Source organism: Mustela erminea, chromosome 9, assembly GCF_009829155.1.
Source record: "Mustela erminea isolate mMusErm1 chromosome 9, mMusErm1.Pri, whole genome shotgun sequence".
Taxonomy (NCBI): Eukaryota; Metazoa; Chordata; class Mammalia; order Carnivora; family Mustelidae; genus Mustela; species Mustela erminea.
In genome coordinates this window covers 103,450,357-103,474,521 of record NC_045622.1, presented here as the reverse complement: position 1 = coordinate 103,474,521, position 24,165 = coordinate 103,450,357, and the positions used below count along the sequence as shown (strand labels likewise).

General features: G+C 40.1%; 1 protein-coding gene across 1 annotated transcript; it reads right to left on the bottom strand.

Moving 5' to 3' along the window:
• Window positions 1-5,117: 5,117 nt before the first annotated feature.
• LOC116599977 (membrane-spanning 4-domains subfamily A member 12-like) lies at window positions 5,118-23,124 on the bottom strand. Its single transcript, XM_032359910.1, has 7 exons — window positions 23,102-23,124; window positions 14,038-14,317; window positions 10,356-10,493; window positions 9,695-9,751; window positions 8,045-8,161; window positions 5,407-5,517; window positions 5,118-5,219 (listed from the first exon to the last, which is right to left on the bottom strand). The coding sequence occupies exons 2-7, from the start codon at window positions 14,299-14,301 to the stop codon at window positions 5,118-5,120; spliced, it is 789 nt and encodes a 262-aa protein (XP_032215801.1). The 5' UTR covers window positions 14,302-14,317; window positions 23,102-23,124.
• Window positions 23,125-24,165: the final 1,041 nt, after the last annotated feature.

The window sequence follows — 24,165 nt, the reverse complement described above, 5'->3', positions numbered from 1 at the left end:
AGAAAAAATGGGCCACTCCACCTCCGAAGTTTACGTTTTAGAAACTTCTCTGTGGTTAACATAGATAACTAATCATTTGAAGGACCCTGCTTTTCCCTTCCTGTGCCCTAATTCCTGCTCTTATGTCTTAAATTCACCCATAAAGAGCAAACCCAAGAAACTGTAGGTACACTACCTTCAACCCTAATAAAGGCGGAACCCCGGGTTTGTACTTTCTCTGTGTCCCTCTCCCTTGCTACAGGACTGACTTGTGAGTAGTATGTCCTGTACTTCAAAGTTTCCCGATGGTTGTTGCTGAGGTGCAACTTACAATTACAGTAAGAACCACAAGGGTCAGTCCAGCCACATCACTTGTTCCATAGGAGGCACATCTGCGGGGGCCACCATGAGTTGTAGGGCTCAGGTGAGGGCCTTAAGGCACTCAGGTCAATAGCATCACTATCAATAGGCCGAGACCAATAGAACTAGACATTGCAGCTAGCATTCTCTGACTACATGAAGCAACATTTGGCCAAAAAGTCTGTACCAGATTATAAATGTTGCTAAGTTCTTAGGTGAGTGGCAGGTATTGTGAAAACAAAGTCAAATTGCGAGTGAGGTTTAAACTGGGTAGGGTCCATGAGTGGAGAAAGAGATTGGTGGAACCTATTGAGGACAGGTGAGCCAGCTGGTAGAACTGAGTAAAGGGATATGTCCATTTTTATTTGATTATTATTTATTATTATTTTTAAAGATTTTACTTATTTGAGAGAGAAATATTTATATTTCTTGAGTGAAGTCTTTGTACTCAAACCCAGCATTAATTACTTGTAAATGATTACCTGCTGGTGGGGAGGGGCAAAGGGAGAGGGAGAAGCAAACACCCTCCTGAGCCAGGTACCCATAGTCATGGTCATTGTGGGGCAAGGGATATTCAGTTCTTGAGTGAAGTCAGGGAACTGAGGAGTGGAGTAGAGATGGGTTTGGGGAGAAGAGTGAACATTGCAAAAATATAAATTGCCTTGTCCAGAAGAAGGAAGTCTGGAGAGAGGAAGGCTTTGTTTGTTTTACTTGAAAAATGAAGGGAGAACGGCAAAAATTAGCCAGTTTTAAGAAAATGCTGATGTCTACATCCTCTCCATCCTGTGGGAATTAAGACACACTGGCAATGTGGCCACATTTGTCTGGCTTGCCCCTGATCTGCTCAAGTACCCCTTAGTTCTTTGCAAATCCCCACTTCCAGAGTATTTCTGGGAGTCCCTGGAATTTTCACATTGTTCTGTAGCACAGCAGCCACTTTCCATCTGCATCTTTGTCTTCCCAGGCCATGTAGCTGCCTTTTTCAAGAAGGCTGCTTTGACCTAGGTGCTGTCCCCCAATGCTTCCCAAGCTCCAAGGCCCTGGGGGTCCAGCAGCCTTGTATTTTCTTCACTCCTCCTCACAGAGCAGGAGCCTCATCATGTCCATGTGCAAATGAGAACGCTCCTTTCTCCATGGGGATCAAGCCTGGTTTGACCAGACAGGGAACTAGACTCCATGTTCTGCTCTTTCAGTTTGAGCTTTGGATACTTGAACTCAAAGCTTCCTGTAGGATCTTTCCCCCTGATTCAGATCACTTCTACAAATAGAGGCCTGGCTACTCTTGGCATCTCCCTCCCAGTCACCCAAATTTAGGATGAGTTTGGCCAGCATCTGCTCCATGGGACAAGGGGACAGTTGTGACAGATTTTTAAAGGGATTTAACAAATGCAAAATATACTCTGGAAAAAGCTTTCAGAAAAGTGTAGGCCAGGCATGATTCAATGATATGTATGTATCTATGATTTGTTTGTAGATTCTGGAATGATAACTCTGAACCCATGCATTTCATGAGATCTTGACCTAACTCTTAGAATTTAGAGTTGGTTGATGGTCTGGAGCCCTGGAAATCTAATAATAACCCGTGTTTTTCTGAAGAGGGAAGACACTAAATACAGGATGCACTTGGGTTTTCCTTGTATGGTTTCAGTTATATTTCTTGAGTGAGGAATTGGTACTCAAATCCAACATTTATTACTTTTATGTGAAAAAAGCATATGTGTGCTGGCATTAAGATAAAGCCTGATCTATCCTGTTTTATATTACTCTGATTAAAAAATATGTACAATCTTAATTTTAGGTAATGGCTTATCACAGTGTTTGGTCATGAAGTAGTAATATATTTTTTTGAGCAAATGAATGCATAAACTAGTAAGTTTTTAGATAATCCAGAATGAAAATCCATAAAGCCTTCAATAATTTAGGATCAGTATTTTAAATAATTTAGTATTATTATTAGTAATAAGCATATGACTTCTGTGCTGGAGTATAGTATTTCTACTCTAGTCACTTTCTTAGGTCCTAGGTCACAGGTGCATTTTTAGAAAGCTTAGAAGATTTAACTTAAAATTAAAGTCTGATTTTATTTTTCACAGGAAGTCTAACACTTAGATGACATAAGTATCCAAGGAATAGAATTTTTGTTTTTCTCAAGCACACAGAATAGTGCCCTGTAGAGTAGGCACTAAATCAATTTTGATTAGTCAATGAATGAATACTTTACCCAGTTGCATAAAAACACGATTACATTGTTTGAAATGAATCTACTACATAAGAATATTATGCTTACAGCATAGTTAAAATTGTAAAGGTAGGCAGTCTTGTTTTTTACAGTGTAAGAAGCCTCAACTTAAAATCCAATCTTGGGTGGTTGAAACCCAAATCTATTAGCATCTTTTAACTCTCTAGCCAAAAGAAGAGTTGGGGGCCAAATCAATTGACACTCTAGATATTGAGTTAAGGGACTCTCAGGTGAGAATAAAAGTCACAGGTTAACTTTCAGGTGGCAAGTGCTGAAAGTAATCGTATTATATTACTAAACCCCTTTTCACCCACCAGAGAGTTGGGTAGTTCCTTCCACATTTACCACAGGTTTACTGTTGAGAAACAGGTTTGTTTGTTTTCTTGTTTTGGAGCTACAAATCTCTGCTTCTATCCCAGACAATAAGAAGAGTGGGAGTAATGGTTAGGAGCACTGCCTGAACTTGGGAGCCGGACTGCCTGGGTTCAAATTCATCCTTCAATCTTTGCTAACTGCTCATCCTAATGACAAGATTTAATCTTTCTGCTTTAGTTTTCTCATCTGGAAAGGATGCTGATTATACTACCTGTTTCACAGAGATCTTGTGAGCACTGAGTATATTAATTTATGTAAGTGTCTAGGGATGTGCCTAGCACATAGAGTGGGCTAAATATTTGCTGTTACCATTAGTACTACTACTAAAGTAAAATGAAAAATAGAATGTGTTCGATGGAAATTTATTTTAAAAATCAACTTTGCTAGAAATGCTTCTCTTCTGTAAAGCAAGTCTTACTTTTTAAGTCATTTATGTGGATTTATAGTATGCCACTCCTACAGCCATTTTGGGAGCACTATTTAGTTCCTAGACCCTCAGACCATAGAGCATATGTCTTTACTTTCACTTAGCTGCCAAGCTTCGTGGTGAAGGACACAGCATTCCCGATCACCCAAACTGCTAAACAGTTGGGACCCAGGCAGAGGAGGAAATTTGGAACTATGTAATGTTCCCCTGACATAATACGTCTGCTTTCCCAGGTACAGGAATTCCATTCTTCTCATCTGCCTCTTCCTTGATTTTGATTTCTCTGCCTATTCTTTCCCTATCTGTTTTGTCCCATTTGGCTTTTAAAAATAACTCTCAAGCTTCAAAAATGGGTGATACTTTGCTATTTCCAAACTGTTTTCACGTAATGTTGTCTTATTTGATCTTTCCAACAGCTCTATGGAGAAAGGCAGATAAAAATATTTGACCAATCTATTTGTACTTTTTCCCCTTCTCTTCTTAATCCAGTTTAGATTCATAGTGCATCATTGCAGTAATACTTCTGAAGATATCCCACACTTTTTTGCCACTTTGGTATTTTATCATCCCCTCTTGCAAAACCCTAATCCTGGACAAAACCAAATTGGCCCTGTATCTGGATTCACATCTGAGCGATCAAGTCTTGACAAAGCAATCAGTTTGTTTGTGCTATAAATGTGTGACCACTTCTTTAAATGTGCCCTTGGTACAGCCTGGCAGTCCTCATCTGTTTCTCTGATCAGTTTATTCTCTATTTCCATTGCTTATCCAAAACCACCCTTTCTGTTCAATATTCTCATTCTACACATGGCCCCCACCTTGGGCATGACCTCACTTCTGCTTTGATGGGGATGACACGAGCCATTATAATGGAGCCTCCTACATACTCCGTACCATCTCTGCAAACCTATTGATATAGGCAACAATGACATCCTCCTTTCTTTCATGCAGATAAACCACCCTTCCTCATGACTTAGGCCATGCCTTCCATGTACACTTTTGATTTCTTGATACTTAGACTGCAATCATCCCTTTTCTCTCCTATATTCAGTAGCTTTCTAGTGTATCTGGATTGTTCCCATTGACTTTTAAACATGCCCATTTTTTTTTCCCATTTCAGAAACAAAACAGCCATAATCTGGATAAAACTCCCCCAGTGTACCATCTTTGGCCTGCTCTTGTCCCCTTGCGAATGAGTTTAATGAACATGAAAAATACTCTGTAAATAGAAAGCTTTGTAGCTATCCAAGAGGCAGGATTTGATGAAATCAATGTGCAAAGTACTGTGAGCCATTTTCAGTCTTCTGGTCATCCATCTCCCCAGTGTGGTAGTGGTATGTAGGAAGAAACAGTGGCAGGGAAATACATGCAGTTATCATTAATGACAAACTAAGAAAAATCTCAAACACAGTCTTTAAAGATGAGCAATCATCGTGGACAGCAGAGACCAGCTTCTTAAGTTCCTGCAGAGCAGTTTAACTTCATGAGATTGCTTGCTGCTTCTTTTTGTTTTTAGCCAAATTCTTTTATATGATTTTTTAAAATTTATTTTAGGGAGAGGGGGAGCATGTGTGCACAAGAATGGGAAGGGTAGAAGGAGAGGGAGAGAGAATCTGAAGTTGACTCTGCACTGAGTGTGAAGCCTGATGTGAGGCTCCATCCCAGGATCACAACCTAAGTGGAAACCAAGAGTGATGCTCAACCGATTGCACCACCCAGGCGCCTCTCCTTGTTGTGTTAAGTGGCATGAGTGAGGTGGCCATCATTTCTGGGAGGAGCTGAGAAAACCCCTCGTTCCAAAGGACTGACTGTATACACGTTGGGAATAACCAGGACAGGCTGGAATGAACAAAACAAGCAGCATTATTACTACAATCCTATTCCGTCCCGTGCCCCACCCCATCCCCACCCCATGACTCAAGGACAAAGTGCGCTCTTGTTAACCCGCAGAGGGACTTGGCTGACACTTGCCTGTATTTCCCCAGTACATACTCAGAGTATTTTACAGAGAAAAGGCCCGGCTCACCCTGTTGGTTTTGGTGATGGCTCGTTTGGCAAAATAGGCTGTAGTGCAATTTGTGCAGAATTCCAAGACAGAGAAGATAATCAGCATGGCTGCAATTCCTTTCCCAGAAAGCTGCAATCAGGGAAAAACATACCAAAATTTTGACTAATCAAGAAGTCTTCACACAAGCTTCACAAAGTTTTTGACTCATCAAATGTGCCATTCTCCTGCTCAACTTACTCCATGATTGTTTTTCTATTATCATCAAATGCTTATTTTAGGGGAATGTGAATTAATTTTGAATTTTCTGCCAGAAAATGCCAGAAGAATTTCTTTTTCTCCACCAGACTATTTAAAAACATTATAAACGAAGTACCCTTTTTTCCTTTGTGATGGCTTTCTTGTTTTTATAAAAATGTTACCTCCTTATTTAAAAAAATCAAGCTATATAGAAAACAGTCTTCCCTAGGGGTGCCTGGGTGGCTCAGTGGGTTAAAGCCTTTGACTTCGGCTCAGGTTATGATCCCAGGGTCCTGGGATGGAGCCTGGCATTGGGCTCTCTGCTCAGCAGGGAGCCTACTTCCTCCTTTCTCTCTCTCTCTCTCTGCGTGCCTCTTTGCCTACTTGTGATCTCTGTCAAATATATAAAATCTTAAAAAAACTCATCCCTAATGTCACTGCCTAGAAATAAGCAAAATTGAAATTTGTTGTCTATTATTCCCGGTCTCTATGTAGAGGCTGAAAGGCAGATAGAGAAATGGATGCACGGAGTGACGGCAAGAGAGGAAGCATTACGAAAGAGGGGATGAGAGAAAGAAAGAGATAGAAACATTGTTCTTGAAGAATGGAATGGTTTTGTACTTGCTATTTTGGAGTAAAAGTATTACTTGATCTTTGAAAGAGTAGAAATAGGTAAATTAAGTCTGCCAGAGTTAAAAGTTTAGGAATCCATGAAGAAGCTGAAGTAATTTTAAACCGAGTTTCCCTTTTAGGCAGTATGAAGTGATTGCTATGAAAAATGAGGCAAGTGGAACTCTCATTTGACATCTCTCTTTTCTTCCCTCTCTTTACATCCCAGTTTTTGGTATTTTTGTGGTTTCTCATGTTTTTTTTGGTGGAGGGTGCTGGGTGAACATTAAAAGCTTTATATTCACTTCTATAGCTATTATTTCTCCAGTTTTTCAGTCTTACAGTCTTAGATGAATATTTAAATGGTCTCATGTCCTCTTATCTCTTTACGTAGTTTCTCCCTGCCTTTCTGAATCTTGATTTAATTTAACCCCTATGTGGTGTAATATTCTTTTTTTTTTAAGCACCAGTGTGTTATCATTGTTTACTGAGAGTATCTTGTTTTTGCTTATATGCCTGTACAAGAATTTTAAAGGTTGATATTCAGGATCTATAAAGAACTCCTCAAACTCAACACACACAAAACAGACAATTATATTAAAAAAATGGGCAGAAGATATGAATAGACACTTCTCCAATGAAGACATACAAATGGCTATCAGATACATGAAAAAATGTTCATCATCACTAGCCATCAGGGAGATTCAAATTAAAACCACATTGAGATACCACCTTATACCACTTAGAATGGCCAAAATTAGCAAGACAGGAAACAACATGTGTTGGAGGGGATGTGGAGAAAGGGGAACCCTCTTCCACTGTTGGTGGGAATGCAAGTTGGTGCAGCCACTTTGGAGAAGTGTGGTGAGCTGGATGCAGAGCTCAGTCCTAGGATCCTGAGATCATGAACTGAGCCAAAGTCAGTCACTTAACTAAGCCACCCAGATGCCCCTGCTTTATACTTTCTTAGAACTGGCTGCTTTCCACTTAAGTCTTCTTAGCTGTAGATTGGAGAACCTTAGTGAGACTTGGTGTCCTGCTTTTCTTAGGTTTGTTTCTGGGGAATAGAAGACAGGATTAGGTGAGGTACTTTCTTCTACTACCTCGAGACACAGCAGACTCGTTTGGTTTTTTACTTGGATGCTAATTTAAAAGGTAGTTTTTGAGTAATTTTTGTTTCTTGGTTTGGTATTATAGAGGATAAATTTTGTGTTCTTGCTCTTTCCTTCTTACTTACCAAGAAGTTTCCTCATATTCTTGCCCTCTTATAAGTGCTTCTGTACACTTTCTCCACTCTTGGGGTAATTGTCAGAGTCTATGCTTTGTCTAATGTGATTATGAATGAACAGTTCTGTCCTGAGAACATTCAGAGGCATGTGTTTCATTTTGAAGTTGTTTCATTCTTTGAGTTTCTCTAATGAAAGTGAAATGTCCTTGTTGTAGCCAGTTGCCCCTCATCCCATACTTACTCTAAAATAAAACTATGCAATAACTTGACTATCTTATTTACATAGAGTTTAAAATTTTTGGAAATTTCTATCTGGGTATCTTTAAGTGTCCTTAGGTGTTGTCCCATTGTTCACGTAATTAACAGTGAGACCAATAAAGGATGTCCTTTCTGCCCTACTTTGTCTGTAGAGATAGCCCTCCCACTTTTTCTGCAGTCCTAGAGATCACATGATCAGAAATAGGGCTGGAATAGAAAAAAGGATTTTCCACTAGGGCTACTATACAGTCATCAGAGGTGAAAAAAATGGACCCTCTGTGCGAGAGTGTAGGGGAAGCACATGGTAGATCATGGGATACTTACAACTGCCCAGTAGTCTTGGTTGGGTAGGCCATTGATGCTCACATCCACCAGCAGCAGAATCACTCCAATGAAGGCAAAGAAAGTACTGACAATGTTCATTCCTAAGCTGCTTTTGATCTAATGGAGATGACAGGAAAAATAAATCATATAGGAGAAAAAAATTGAATAAGTAAGAAACAGTTAATGTAATGGTTCTTAATCTTTGAAATCTTGAAAAAATTTTTGAAATTAAGATGACTTTTCTTCCTTTGCCTTTCTGAGTTTTCATGAAAACTACTCTGTATGCAGCCTAAATGTAGTGTACTTCTGAAATCGGTAGAAAAATGTAAATAATACAAAGTAGAAGCTAATCTGTTGGGGTTGCCTAAAAGCCTCACACACAATAACAATTTTTTCCCCTTTAAAGTAATAAAACAACAAATAAACCATTAATGAGCATTTTTCTGTGACAGGCGCTGTGTTTAAATCATTTAAATACAGTATCTCATGAAGCTCTTACAACGACCATATGATGTAATACTATGTAGCATCCAGTTTTATAGATGGAAAAGTATGTATGCAAAAACATCTTTGCTGATGAAATTAGAAATTGATGAAAACCCTGAAGTCTTTCTAGGGACTAGATTAAAAAATCCAGATTTAGAATGAGGAACTCATTAGGCTTTTGTGGGTAGAAGTGTAGGGTAGAGTACAAAACTTTCTTGTTTCTACAAGAAGATTTTGACACGTTCTGTGCTGGGACAACATCAGAAAGATCCGTAAATCGTCCAGAGAAAGGATGGTCTACTTTTTTTTTTTTTATTACAACAGAAGTGGTTAATTGGGATTAGGCTGATTTAGTTTAGTTTAGCCTGGTCTTTAATCTCTAGCCTAATGTTTAGTGTCTAGTTTAGTGTCTGTTCTAGCCTCTAGTCTAGTCTCTGGTATCTAGAAGAACATGAACAGCGTGATTCTGTGTTCCCATTTTTCCATTCTTTCCTCTTGTGCTGGAGTAAATATAATCTTGAAGCCACCTCTGCTCTAGTTGTCACCATTTCTTGGCAAATCATTTTCTTTCTCCTGTTTCAGAAGTAGACCAGGAAATTGCAAAAGTTGGAGAGCTGTGACCAAGAGAATTGAGAGACCTGTCTCAGTGATTATTTTTATAAACTCTTTTTGTGTATCCAGTTGGTGCTGTTAGTGATGATTTAACATACTGTAAAACAAAAGTCCAATCTGAGTAAAAATAGGCAATATGTGCAAATAAAAAATAAAAATACAAACCAAGGCAGAACTGAGAAATGGCGAATGAATAATAGAGTCTTTGATAGTGAAGCGGCAGGTGGGTATTTCCTGGCTCCTATATTCTGCTTTGGGCTTCCCCTAATTCAGTGCGACCCAACTGAGCCAGGTAGCCTTTAGGGTAAAGCTCAACAACCTTATCTATACCACTTCTCACTTTTGTGATTGAAGAATCAGAAGGGGCATTTCTGAGGGGCAAATTTTGTGGACCATGCTGAGGCACACATACCATGGAGGCAATCAGTAGAAGTAGTTTCGGGAAAAAGTGCTTCCCTTTGCATTTGCTGAATCCACTTTCTCAATTTTCCTCTCCAAATCAATTAAATGAATCTTCAGAAGAGTTTAATAAGTAGAAACATTCTGACTTACCAGACTAGGAGAAAGCTTCTTGGATGCCAGTATAGAGAGAGTACCCGTAGTAATGAACTGTAGAAACAGACACATTTATTTATGAAAGATGAGTTCTTCAGTCCTGGGAGCTTCTCTCTTTGTAGGAAAGACTGGTCTATTTATATTCATCTAGTTTACCTATCAAAAATTCCTCTCATACTTCTCCATTTTTCTGGAGAAATCTTCAGAAATTGTTTCAATTTGACTTCTCCCTTTTTTTCTCCCCTTAGTTTCTTACGTGTAAGGAGCTTATTCTTTTGTGAGCTTACCTTGTGCTGACGGTCTGTGAACTCGTAGCTCAGTCTCTTGTCATTATCACTTGCATAGTTTTAATCATGCTCCCCATCACCTCCTTTTGCCTCTCTCTACCCAGTGCATACATTTCCATCTTAAATGTAAACAGGAAGTAAAAATTTGGCTTCTTGGTTACTGGATCAGGGTAAACTTGAGGGTATGAGTTTAAGCTGCAGGTTAAAATGGAGAACAGAAGCTCTCCCTTATTTATACCCAACCAGAGCTGTTATTTCTCAATTTTTCAGCTGATCAGATGTGAGGCTGATGAGAAAATGAGCTGTGCATAGGCTAGGAGTAGCTGTCCTCAATAAACTGAGATGGATAAGTGTTGTAGCAGCTTACTCACAGAGATGCCACCCCAGAACGGATATCCACTAATAAGAGCAAGGGAAGCAAATCCCAAAACTGATCCATAAACGGAGTACATGAAGCCCAAGATAGTTCCGAAACCAATGTGCATCAATCCAATCATGATCTGGATTGCCTGAAAAAAGAAAACAGACATTTTAAAGTTGTTTCTTCATTTACAGTCACTAATGACACATTCCTGACGTTGCTGCTGCTGCTTATTTATTGTACCCTCTGTCAAGATCCACGAATGTCCTTTAGGCATACATACCTTTACAGCAGGAGGTGAGCCATGAAGAATTTGGCATATTCTGGCACAGGGCCTTCCTCGTGGGCCTCGTTTGAGGTGTTTGGGTGGCTTGTAAGGGTGGCCAAGGAGAGCTCTTCAGAAGGTGCTACTGATTAAGCATGCACTGGTGTCTCCGAAGAGCCTCTAAAAGACTCTCTGAAGAAATGCTTTAATTGTGACTTTGATGGCTATTTCAGATGGACCTGTTCTCTGCTTGGGAGATTCCAGTTATGAGGATGATATCATGAAGGAAGTCACAAGGGGTTTACGGGGCATTAACTACATGTTTGAGAGTAGTCTCAACACTTTACATTTATTATTTCATGTAATCTTCCCAGCAGCTGGATAGAGACACAAAGATGCCTGTTTCTGTCTTCTCAGGCTGCTACAAGAAAGTACTGCGCTACCCTCTGGGTAGCTTATAAACAATAGAAATGTTTTGCTACAGTTCCAGAGGCTGGGAGGTTCTAAGTTCAAAGTACCAGCGTGGTTGCCTTTTAGTGAGGGCCCTCCCCCTGGCTCCTAATGGTGCCTCCTCACTGTGTCCTCACATAGTGGAGAAGGGCTCACGATCTCCCAGGAGCCTTTTTCATATGCCCATTCCTGAGAGCTCCACCTTCTACTAGTAAGTACCTCCTCAAGGCCCATGTCCTAACACTATCATTGTTAGGGTTAGGATTTCAACAGGAGTTTTGGGAGGTCATTCAGAGCATAGCAGTGTCCATATGGTTACTGAGGGGCAGCAAATTGATTCCAGAACACATGCCTTTTAACTATTAAATACGGCTTTCCCTCGGGCTCAGCTCCAGCTCTTCCATGAAGTTGTCTTGAGTATATTAGTCAATTTCAGCTATCTTTTCTCTTTCTAAATTTCTGTTTTATCTTATGTAAATTAGACATCTTATTACTTGGTTTTGTAAGAATTTTTATTGTTCTTTTTTTTAATTGCAGGCATGTAAATATTTTCTTATTGGCCAAGACATATTCTCAAAGATGAGATCTATTTTGTACCTCTTAGGGCACCTAAGAGATCTTATTGGCCAAGACATATTCTCAAAGATGAGATCTATTTTGTACCTCTTAGGGCACCTTATTTCATCCTGAATAAACATATTTGTGTAAAATAAGTGTTTCTAGTTTGGGCCAGAAGCTAACTGTAGGTTTACCATTGGTTTCTTCCCAAGCTTACATCTTACCTGTCCAAGAAGACTGCAAATACAAACATTGCTGTGTTTATTTCTTTAATAACTTGCTACTGAATACAGTTATTAAGTTGAAACAGTTGGAAAAAGTCACAGCTTCCTAAATAATGCTAAGAGATTAATATTTTCTTTGAGTAATGAATTTCTTTGAGAATAATAAAAACTATGAATCTTCTTGAAAAACTCTTGTTACACATTCATACAGACACACAAAATCTTGTTACACATCCATACATACACACACAATACTGTTGCACAGGACTTCAGAGGTGTCACAGGCTAAAGCCAGTCATGGATCTCAGTTGAAGAACTCCTGAATTAGGCATTATAATCGGTTGTTACAAACTCTTCCTTAGAGCAGCAATTGAGTCATCTGGCCAAAGACTTCTTATTCTCATCCTTGCCTTCATCTTGATGGCAGTCAGATACTGGATTAGTATTGGCTTACTTTTCTCTTAGTATAACACTGGCTATACCATTTACTTACCAAACTTGCCTGCAGGCCAGACAGTAATTTGGACTTTTGGCCACTGAACAACTTTGAGTTCTGAATCAATTAAGGCAGATGCTCCCCATCCTACCACCTAAAGTCCCTGCATTGTTGTGGTGACTGGGAGCTACTAATAGCATAAATGTACAACCTTTAGGGAGAAGTATTCTGCCAGCTGGAACTTTTAAAAATAAAACAGCGTCTGTCGCTTTAAAGTGCTGTTCTTGAGTACCTCTTTGTTGCCAGGCAGAATGCTCCAGTGTTAGAGTACAAGCCAGGACTTCTGTCTTCCAGACTCACAAGGTCTGGTCTCCAACCTTCCTCTGCTCTCCTCGAGGCTACAGCCTCCCTCCGTCATACTGTTCTACTTTACTGGCCTCCTCCCTGTTCATCAAACACAGCACCCACATTTTCCTCTAATGATCCTCCCAACTTTGCCTGGAAGCTCTTGTCCTGGTATCTGTGTCGCTTGCTCTTCCCTTCATGTCTTTGCTCAAATGTCATCTTCTAAGGAAAGCCTCCTCTGATCAACTTGAAATTGCTACCCATACCCTTCACTGCCTGGTACTAACCAGCCCTTTTACACTTTATTCTGTCCACATCATTTATCACCTTCTAACACATCGTGTACTTTAGTTCTGTTTTATGTTTATAGTCTGAGCCTGCGATTCTGATCTAGATGAGGGCACCTGTGTGGGGTTGGCTTTGTGGGGTCCCAGTTTGTCCCTTTGCTCAGTGGGAGCAGGGGATTTTCTTTCTCTGCCAGGAGGAGAATCAAAGACACCCTCCAAGCCTAGATCTGTCTGCTAGAGAGTGCAGTGTTTATTTTTACTTTTCTAAAGTGGTAAAACCTGAAATAGTAGTAAGTAAGTACTTAGTACTTACTTACTAAGTAGTACTAAGATGACTGGACGAGTTTCTGGTATGTAAGGGGCACTCAGTATAACCTACTGAATGCTCTAGCAGAGAAGTTAGAACTGCACACAGGAGAGACAGTACTGTGGAGTGGAATTGTTAGTGGCATGAATGGCGTATCTGGAAAGCACAGTAAAAACTAACAGTTCTCTCTGTGCAAGTGGAATCTTCATCTACAAGTAGGGCATGTCTTACAATACTTACATAAACAAGATTATTAGTGTTTGAAGTGCCCTTTGTAGAAGTAGCATGGCAGTTAAGTCATAACGTCTGCACAGGCCCTGGGTGAAAGGCACAGCAAATGGAATGGCTGTGAATTCTTTCCAACCCAGTTCCCCCAGACTGCCCATTTATAGTTGCTTCTGTTTTGAAGGTAGCTGTCAATGTTCATTTTAATGTGAATTCACCTGTATACACAAATACCAGGCTTGCAACTAATCTGAGACAGGATAGAGGGTGCCCAAAGTGTCCTTTGCAGAAGTGAGATCAAGCTAGAAGTAGCGGTGTTTCCATTATGTCAGTGTTACTGAATCATCCTGCTGGGAAGAGTACTTTGTCACCTGTTAGAGTCTTGCTTGAATCTAAAATAAATTGAATTCAGGGTAAAGTCTATATGCAGATGAATTATTTCTGCCTTAAAGGGACACAGTTTCCGTTAACGTTCAGAACTTTTTAATGATTGGATGTAGGTCATGAGATCATAAACTTTTCTCCACCTATTACTTATAGGTACAATATAACCTTGCAAATGCAAAATTAAAATTCTCACTGTAAGTAGACTTACCCCTAATATCTTTGCTTCTTCTCTAAAGTTTGTGATTGCTGTTCCTATGGCTGGGTTTACCACCTGTGTATTTCCTTGACCTTGATGACTGTTGGTGATGATTCCTGGAGACCCGAGGAAGGGAGGCTGGCCACTCTGAGCTTGGTTTCCCAGGTGTATGAAACCCACAGGTTGTTGAAAGCCAGGAGCCATGATGCTGTTTGGCGGGTAAGGATTGAGTACGGTTTCATACATTCGGGGCTGGGTTGTTGCCTGGGATGACATCACTGTGTCCTAAGTGCTACAAAAACATAACGAACTGATTAATTTACCCACAAAAAAAGTTAAAGAAAATCTTGTAAAATGTCAAATACTATGTAAATACTATAGAGCAAGTGAGCAAATAATAGACAATGACGACCAACGTAAACATGAACCTCTTTAGACTTTGGAATCTGTATACCCTGTAGTTCAAAGGAAGTGAAGGAGGGGAAGACAGGAGTGACTTTATTTTCCAGTTCCTATTTGATTTGGCAAAGTATTTATGTATATTCTTCCCTGAGTTTATTGCATCTGAAGGACAACAGAGGGAGGGAAGAGATGGTAGTAGGCGGAATAATGCATCTTCCTTCCCCCGGAAATGTCCACATTCTAATTGAGGAAGCACATGAGTGTGTTTGGTTTCATGACAAAGGGGATTTAAAGTTGCAAATGATATAGGTATGACAGTCAGCTGACCTTAAAACAGGAAGATTTCCTGGGTTATTTGGGTGGGCCTAGCGTAATCACAAAGTCCTTTAAAGTGGAAGAGGGATATAAGAGAGTCAAAGAGATGTGGTGATGGAAGCCGGGTCAGAGAGATGCTGTGCTGCTAGCTTTGAAGATGGAGGAAGGGTCTGGGAGCCGAGTACTAGGGTGGCCTCTAGAGGCCAGAGAAAAAACCAAAAACAAACTTCTTCCTAGAGCCTCTGGAAAAGAATGCATCTCTACCAACAGTGTGGTCTTAGCTTAGTGAAACTGGTGGCCTACAGAACTGTCTAACAATGAATTTGTGTTGTTTTAAGCTGCTAAATTTGTGGTAATTTTTTGCAGCAGTAAATGGAAAACTAATGGCACCAAATATACAAAGGGATGGTAAGAAAGGGAGCCCACAGTAAAATTATTTGTAACTACTTTTCCAAGTAGGTATTTCACATATGGCCAATTAAATTGTCTTTTTCTTTAGGAAGAATTCTCTTGAGATTCGTGATTCATTTTTGTCTTTCAGAAGCACAGAGTATCTCAGGTCCATTTTGGCCAAGAGGAATTTTTTTTTTTTGGAATTCAATTAGGACAACTAATATGGACATCAATCACTATTTAACCTTGAAAAAAAATTGTGACACTTAAAAATGTTTGTCTTCAGGAAGGAAAAGGAAAAAGGATGTTTCCTTTTCTGAAACATCCTCCCCGAACAATTTTCTTGTACACCATAAATATTAAGAAGGATTTCTGAATGCCTTCATCACTGTATGAAGTATGAGTAGTCCACTGACATGTTGCACCACTGGCATTTTAACAGGGACACTTGTTCAGACTGTGTCCTAGAATCCTGAAATTTCAGATCCATTCCAGTCATACTGTCTTTTACCCTTGGTTTGTAGAAGAGAAATTGAAGCAATACAAGTTAAATGCTGTGATCAAGGTCACATAGAAAACATGTGGCAGAGCCTGGACTAGAAAATTGAGCTCTTGGCTGTGAAGTACCCCCCTGCCCCCGCCACCCACGCTGCTCACTCTGGACGCTTGCAGAACTGGTGTTCCAGGCTAGCCTTGGTGAACTGACTCTGTCCTTACAACCACCCAGCAGCAAACCTGCTGTCTTCTCATGCTGTGGGGAAGACTAGAAACCAGTCTCACTTTCTGATGATTCAATAATTAAGTTAGTAAGGCCTCTTCTTGTGAGCCTTGAGTGAGCTGTCTAGAGAACTAACATTTTATTAAACCCTCACTATGGGCATAGTAGGGGCTGTACAGTGTCATGCTTTAGAGCATGAATTTGGGATTAGAATCCTGGCTCTGATATCAGCTCTGTATGTTTGGCAAGTTCATTAAACTCTTTTTCTTGTCTGTGAAATGAGGATCCTAAGAGTACCTTCTTTATACGTTTACTTTGTGTACTAAGGAGTTAGTCCATGTAAAGTTCTTAGAATTGTACCTGTTGTAACTGTGTGGTTGGCTACATTATTGCTTAGTGGGTGAGGTATATTCTCTCTCTTAGTCTTTAAAACCTCCAGTGAGGCAGGTACTAATATCCTCCCCGTGTTAACAGTGAGAGAATTGCATCAGAACCTGTACCCACAAACCTTAATTCTAAGCTGCTGGGATGCTAGATACAACTGAAAAAGGTTGAGGACTCAATGGAAAGGTGGGAAACACATTTTGGAAACCTCTGATTACAAAGAGATTACTTTTTCATAGTGGAAACAAATTTTAATTCACAAAAGTTTATTTTAAACAAATAGTTCCATAGCTGTGATTCTTGGAGTAACTCCCTATGACTCTCTAATAGCATTTGAGAATAGGAGGTTTCATAACTGGTGCATGTGGTGTCTGTGGCCATTTAGTGCTCAAATGTTACTAATCTGCCATCTCCCTAATCCCCAATCCGCTACTTTAATAACCCCGGGGCCTTGATCAATTTTCTTATCTAAATCCATGTTAGTCCCTATGTCTCAGCTATAAAATGAGACTAAGGATGTCATAGTAACTGGTGTGGAGGTAGTTAAGAATGTGGAGTAGTAGGGTTACCCTGTGTTTGCCTTGTCTTTTGATCACAGCTAAACCAACATCCAGTTATTGTGAACAACTAGGAAGATGATCTGAGGATTAAGGAAATAATCTCCGCAGAGGGAGAGAACACAGTGGGTGTGAGGTTGAGAGCTGTGAATTGGAGAGGAAAGCCTCATGGCCGTGATGGGAAGGGAACCCTTTTTGTGGAGCAAAGTCAGGGAGAGGGAGAACGTGAGAGCTAGGGACTGTGGGATAGAGACGTCGGGATAAGCTGCAGTGAGGAGGTCCCCTGGGTCACCCCGGGAAAGATCGCTCCCCTTCCTGGAGTACATTTGATGAACACTCATGAAAGAAATTGAAGAAGACACAAAAAGATGCAAGACCATTCCGTGCTCTTGGATCGGAAGAATAAACATTGTTAAAATGTCTGTACTACCTAGAGCAATCTATGCTTTTAATGCCATTCCGATCAAAATTCCACTGGTATTTTTCAAAGAGCTGGAGCAAATAATCCTAAAATTTGTATGGAATCAGAAGAGACCCTGAATTGCTAAGGAAATGGTGAAAAACAAAAATAAAGCTGGCAGCATCACATTACCTGATTTCAAGCTTTAGTACAAAGCTGTAATCACCAAGACAGCATGGTACTGGCATAAAAACAGACACATAGACAAGTGGAACAGAGTAGAGAGCCCAGATATGGACCCTCAACTCTATGGTCAAATAATCTTCGACAAAACAGGAAAAAATATACAGTGGAAAAAAGACAGTCCTTCAATAAATGGTGCTGGGAAAATTGGAGAATGTAGAAGAATGAAACTCCATTCTCTTACATCATACACAAAGATAAACTCGAAATGGATAAAAGACCTCAACATGAGACAGGAATCCATCAGAATCCTAGAGGAGAACATAGGCAGCAACCTCTTCGATATCAGCCACAGCAACTTCTTTCAAGATATGTCTCCAAAGGCAAAGGAAACAAAGGTGAAAGTGAACTTTTGGGACTTCATCAAGATCAAAAGCTTCTGCACAGCAAAGGAAACAGTCAACAAAACAAAGAGGCAACCCACGGAATAGGAGAAGATATTTGCAAATCACAGTACAGACAAAAGGTTGATATCCAGGATCTATAAAGAACTTCTCAAACTCAGCACACAACAAAACAGACAATCATGTCAAAAAATGGGCAGAATATATGAATAGACACTTCTCCAATGAAGACATACAAATGGCTATCAGACACATGAAAAAATGTTCATCATCACTAGCCATCAGGGAGATTCAAATTAAAACCACATTGAGATACCACCTTATACCACTTAGAATGGCCAAAATTAGCAAGACAGGAAACATCGTGTGTTGGAGAAAGGGGAACCCTCTTACACTGTTGGTGGGAATGCAAGTTGGTGCAGCCACTTTGAAGAACAGTGTGGAGATTCCTTAAGAAATTAAAAATAGAGCTTCCCTATGAATCTGCAATTGCACTGGGTATTTACCCCAAAGATACAGATGTAGTGAAAAGAAGGGCCATCTGTACCCCAGTGTTTATAGCAGCAATGGCCACGGTCGCCAAACTATGGAAAGAACCAAGATGCCCTTCAATGGACGAATGGATAAGGAAGATGTGGTCCATACACACTATGGAGTATGATGCCTCCATCAGAAAGGATGAATACCCAACATTTGTAGCAACATGGATGGGACTGGAAGTGCTTATGCTGAGTGAAATAATTCAAGCAGAGAGAGTCGATTATCATATGGTTTCATTTATTTGTGGAGCATAACAAATAGCATGGAGGACATGGGGAGTTAGAGAGGAGAAGGGAGTTGAGGGAAATTGGAAGGGGAGGTGAACCATGAGAGACTATGGACTCTGAAAAACAACCTGAGGGTTTTGAAGGGGTGGGGTGTGGAAGGTTGGGGGATCCAGGTGGTGGGTATTGGAGAGGGCACGTATTGCATGGAGCACTGGGTGTAGTGCAAAAACAATGAATTCTGTTACGCTGAAAAAAAAAAAAAAACGTATTTTGCCTCTCCAAGGACAAGAGTCCAGCCGGAAGCCATTGAGCAGTGCTCAATAGCAGGGTCAGATGTGTGTGTGGAAGGCAGAAAACCTTTTAAATTTTCACCATGAACCCACAATAGGCTTAAACCTCTGTGTGCACGCCGAGTGGCTGCTTTTCTGTGGCAGAGCTGAGCAGAGAGCAGAGACATGGGCAGATCACAGACAAACCGGCTGCTGATTTCCAGTGTCTGCCACAGAAGATTCAAGCCTCTTTCTGATTGCTTTTCTGGGACAGGATGGAATAGGGGACCGAGTTGCACATAGATGGCTGATAACCTGGTTCCAGGTTTTCACTGAGTGTTACAGTAAACTCTGGCCTCCATGCATGCGCTGTGCAACTGCTTTTCAGGGACAGGACAGTGCTGGCCATGCTGCGAGGCTCTCCTCTGTGGTTGGGGAGTCACCTGCACCTTGCCAGGCCCTTTAAAACTTGGGAGTTTTGCATCCAAGCCACCAGCCAGAGATAAAATGTAAGAGCTCTGTGGTGCCAGGTGTGCTGATGGCCCAGAAACAGATAGGTTAAGGGTAGGGAACTGATAAAAGTCCAGGCCACAGGAGATTGGTCGCTTTTATGAGAGGGCCGCCTGAAAAGCAGTGACCGGTAGGTCTGCTCCCTGGGACAAGAGGGCTGGGTGACACCATATTCTTCTTCCTCCACTATGCCCCACCCCCCAGCACAGTCTGACTTCAGAGAGGAACACAGCATCTCCAGGGGAGGCTGGAGTCCCCTACACTAAACCCCGCCTCCTGGCAGGGGCATCTTTACAAGGGCAGCTTAGTTTGTGAGCCACCTGAGCAGGCTTCTCCCTCTGCATGTACCAAGTCTACTGATGAAAGAATGCTCCAAAATGTCGGCATCTGGTAAATATGACCAGGCTTGCTTCTTTTTTAAAATATATATATTTTTTACATTTGTACATTTGTACCGGACCACTTTCTTACACCATACACAGAAATAAACTCAAAATGGGTGAAAGACTTAAATATGAGACAGTAATTGATCAGAATCCTAGAGGAGAACACAGGCTGCAACTTCTTTGACCTTGGCCACAGCAGCTTCTTACTAAACAGTCTCCAAAGGCAAGGAATATGAAAGCAAAAACAAAGTATTGGGACCTAATCAGGATAAAAAGCTTTTGCACAGCAAAGTGAACAATCAATAGAACTAGAAGTCAACCTCAGTGGGAGAAGATATTTGCAAATGACTTATCAGATAAAGGGCTAGTATCCAAAATCTGTAAAGAACTTACCCAATTCAGCATCCAAAAAAACAATCCAATCAAGAAATGGGCAGAAGACATGAACTGATGGTTCTTTAAAAGACATACAAATGGCTAATAGACACATGAAAAAAATGTTCAACATGATTTGGCGTCAGGAAAATACAATTCAAAAGCACAATGAGTTACCACCTCGCACTGTCCAGAATGGCTAAAATGAACATAGTCAGGAAACAATAAATGTTGGTGAGGATAGGGAAGAAAGGGAACCCTCTTACACTGTTGGTGGGAATGCAAACTGGTGCAGCCACTCTGGAAATAGTATGGAGGTTCCTCAAAAAGTAAAAAAAAAAAAGTAAAAAATAGTAAAATTGCTTTGACCCAGCAATTGTACTACTAGGTATTTATCCAAGGGGTACAAACATAGCGATTTGAAGGGTCACGTGTATACTGATGTTTATAGCAGCAATGTCCACAATAGCTAAAAAATGGAAAGAGCCGAGATGTCTGTCTATTGAGAGATTAATGTATAAAATTGTGATATATGTATATAATGGAATATTACTCAGCCATCAAAAGGGATGAAATCTTGGCCTTTTGCAATGATGTGGATGGAAATAGAGGGTATTATGCTGCTTAAGCAAAATAAATCAGTCAGAGAAAAAAAATACAATATGATTTCATTCATATGTGGAATTTAAGGAACAAAACAGAGGAACATAGGGGAAGGGGGGGAAAAAAAAAGACCAAAACCGAGAGGGAGGCAAACGATGAGAGAGTCTTAACTATAGGAAACAGGTTTGCTGGAGGGGAGGTGTGTGGGGGATGGGTTAACTAGGTGATGGGCATTAAGGATGGCACTTGAAGTAAGGAGCACTGGGTGTTATATGCAACTGAAAAATCACTAAATTCTACCCCTGAAACTAAAAATAAGTGTATGTTAACTAAATTAAATTTAAAAAAAAAAGTAGAAGAAAACTCAAAGTGGCCAGTATGAAGACCAGATAATCCTAATTCCTATTAAGCTGTTGAAACTGCCCAGCCTATGGTAAGGTCTTCATAAAAGGTAGCTATCCTTCTGTTATCAGAGCCTAAAGCTAGGTTTCAGAAGTAGATATCATCGGCATATGAAAAGTTTATAATGGAGATTAGACTGAAAAGATCAATGCCAACACCAAGGAGATACGAAATGAGAGCTTAGGATACAGAAATTAACCAGACCAAGATTTTTCTTGAGTTTTTTTTTTTTTTAAAGTATTAAAGCAATTAAACAGTTTCTGCGTGTATATGATCTCATTACCTCCTTCGTTTCCTGTTGTTTATTGTCAGTTTTGTTTGTTTCTTCGAGAAATTTAATATGAAACCTGTGGCTTCTCATTTAATTATCAACATTTTAAAATTTAATATCTGCTATTTACTTTCTGGACTAAGCCCTGTCCTATAAGTTCCATATAGAATCCAGATTATTAATAATTTATAACGATCATGCTAGTCTCAGATTTTTACAGGGTTGGGTTCGGGTTTTATAACAAGAATTAAAGAGCTGAGCCAGTCTCGATCCTTTGACTTTATACCAAAATGACTTAATGTGTAAACAGCTCTACTGGTTACATAGTTTGGCACAGAGGGAGGGAAAAATGCTTGCGGGAATAACTAAGAAATTATTCTGTTGAAATGAGGGTAATCCTGAAAATGATGGAAGAAAATGGAAACCAATGAATAGACTGTTTTCATTGATTGCACCTATCATGGAATTTTTTCTTCACTGTTGATAAAATACTTACTATCAGTTGTCTTTTCATCTAAACATTAGAGCAACTGTAATTATTATTATTATTATTTTTTAAGATTTTATTTATTTATTTGTCAGAGAGAGAGCGAGAGCGAGCACAGGCAGACAGAGTGGAAGGCAGAGTCAGAGGGAGAAGCAGGCTCCCTGCGGAGCAAGGAGCCCGATGTGGGACTCGATCCCAGGATGCTGGGATCATGACCTGAGCCGAAGGCAGCTGCTTAATTAACCAACTGAGCCACCCAGGCGTCCCGCAACTGTAATTATTTTTAAACAACCCAAGAAACACATCAGAAAATAAGTCTGATGAGATCAGAAGGACAGTACGTAAAGGACAGAAGGACAAATAAAAATTGGAATAATTTACTTTATTCCAGTTTCTTTATTCCTTCCAAATGAATGTCGCTTTTAACAGTATAGGGTGAATATGACTGCAATTTTTGAGAAGAGGTTGTAGCAGACAGGGTAGCATAATACCAAATCATTTCTACTGTGTCACCCAAGTACATACATGAATAAAAATTCCGACTTAGTGAAAATCAGTGCTATTCCCCACCTATTTTTGTTTTTTCCCCCCATAACAGAGCACCTTAATTAAAATATGCTACCAAAGCAATGCTACAGTGTTTCTGGTCCTGTGGTAGCTACATTATCACTCACACTGGGACATTCCTTCCCCTTCTTGATTAATATTTATAGAATGGCATACATTCGAACCTTCTATGTGTCACCTCTCTTGGCATGAACATTTGATTTTTTTAAAAGATTTTATTTATTTATTTGATAGCGAGAGAGCAAAAGCAGAGGGGGCAGCGGAGGGAACGGGAGAAGCAGGCTCCCCACTGAGCAGGGAGCCTGATGTGGGGCTAGCTCTCAGGACTCTAGGACCCTGACCTGAGCTGAAGGCAGACGCTTAACCGACTGAGCCACGCAGGTGCCCCTGATTTTCTAATTTTGTTTTTTGAAGTATCTTTTACCTGTGTTAGAGCAACTGACATTCTTTTTTAAAAATTTCTGTCTGGTTTTCATTTATCCCTTGTTTCTTTTCCTGTTTCATCCCTCTCCTGGTTTCTTTTCCCTTCATTTATCCACTTGGCCTAATTTAAGAGTCAAGATTTGGCTTCATCCCTCCAACCTAGAGAATGAGATGCTGCAGAGAACCCACACAGACCAGCCCTGCTGTTTATGCCCATTATTCTGGGTGAAAAAGGTAGACAAATAAGTCAATAGACTTACTCTGTTCCTTTGGCACCTGTCTGCTTTCTCTTCTCCAAGTTCTGTGCCAGTTGGAAATGTTTATCTGGGTATTATAGGTACTTTTTACTTCCTTGTGTCAATCCAGCCTGTCTCCTATCTTTATTTAATTCCAAAGTCCTTCTACCCTTGATGCTCTTCTGCCCAAAGTGGATATATAGTCCCAGTTGTAAACTTTGTAATATGCTTGCTCTGCCTTTGGTTTCATCCCCTTTCTCCTGGGAAGCATTTTCTGACACACCCAAACACTTAAGTAGGTATTTTCTCCAACCCCTTTGTACTTTCTGATACTCGGTGTAACATCATACCGCATTTCAATGCCTTTTAAGTTAGAGGAATAAGATTGGAAAATGTAGATAATAAAAAAAAAAGAGAAAGAAAAAAGCATCCATACTCCCACCACTCACACATAATGATATTTTCATTTAGATTTTGTTTTGTTTTTTGTTTTTGTTATCTTTTGTTTGTAAATATATATTTTACAGAGAGACATTTATAATTTTGTGAAATCACCAAAGTAGGATCATCTCATAGCTAAGTTTTATAACCTGCTTTTGTAGCTTAATGTTTTATAAACAGCTTTTCATGTCAATAAACACCCAAGTACTGGAATTCTTAATAGTGGCATGCTACTCCATTTTGGGGAAATGTCTTATTACATTTCAATAACTTATCTTCAAGCCTGTCTCAGATTGACTGAATGCCTTAAGGGCAGAGATACTGGGGTGGGGGTCAATGTCCCATCCCTAGCCCTAAGTATTATACAGTGTCTCAACCAGGATAAGATTCAATGAGTATATGTTGAATGAGTTAGTAGAATGAATAGATTCCTCTTCCATGTTTTCCCTCCTATATATATTATTAAAGATTTTCTTTCTCTTGTGATTTTATATTTTTATGTATTTTTCTAAAATGGAAAAACACCGGGGCGCCTGGGTGGCTCAGTGGGTTAAGCCGCTGCCTTCGGCTCAGGTCATGATCTCAGGGTCCTGGGATCGAGTCCCGCATCTGGCTCTCTGCTCAGCAGGGAGTCTGCTTCCTCCTCT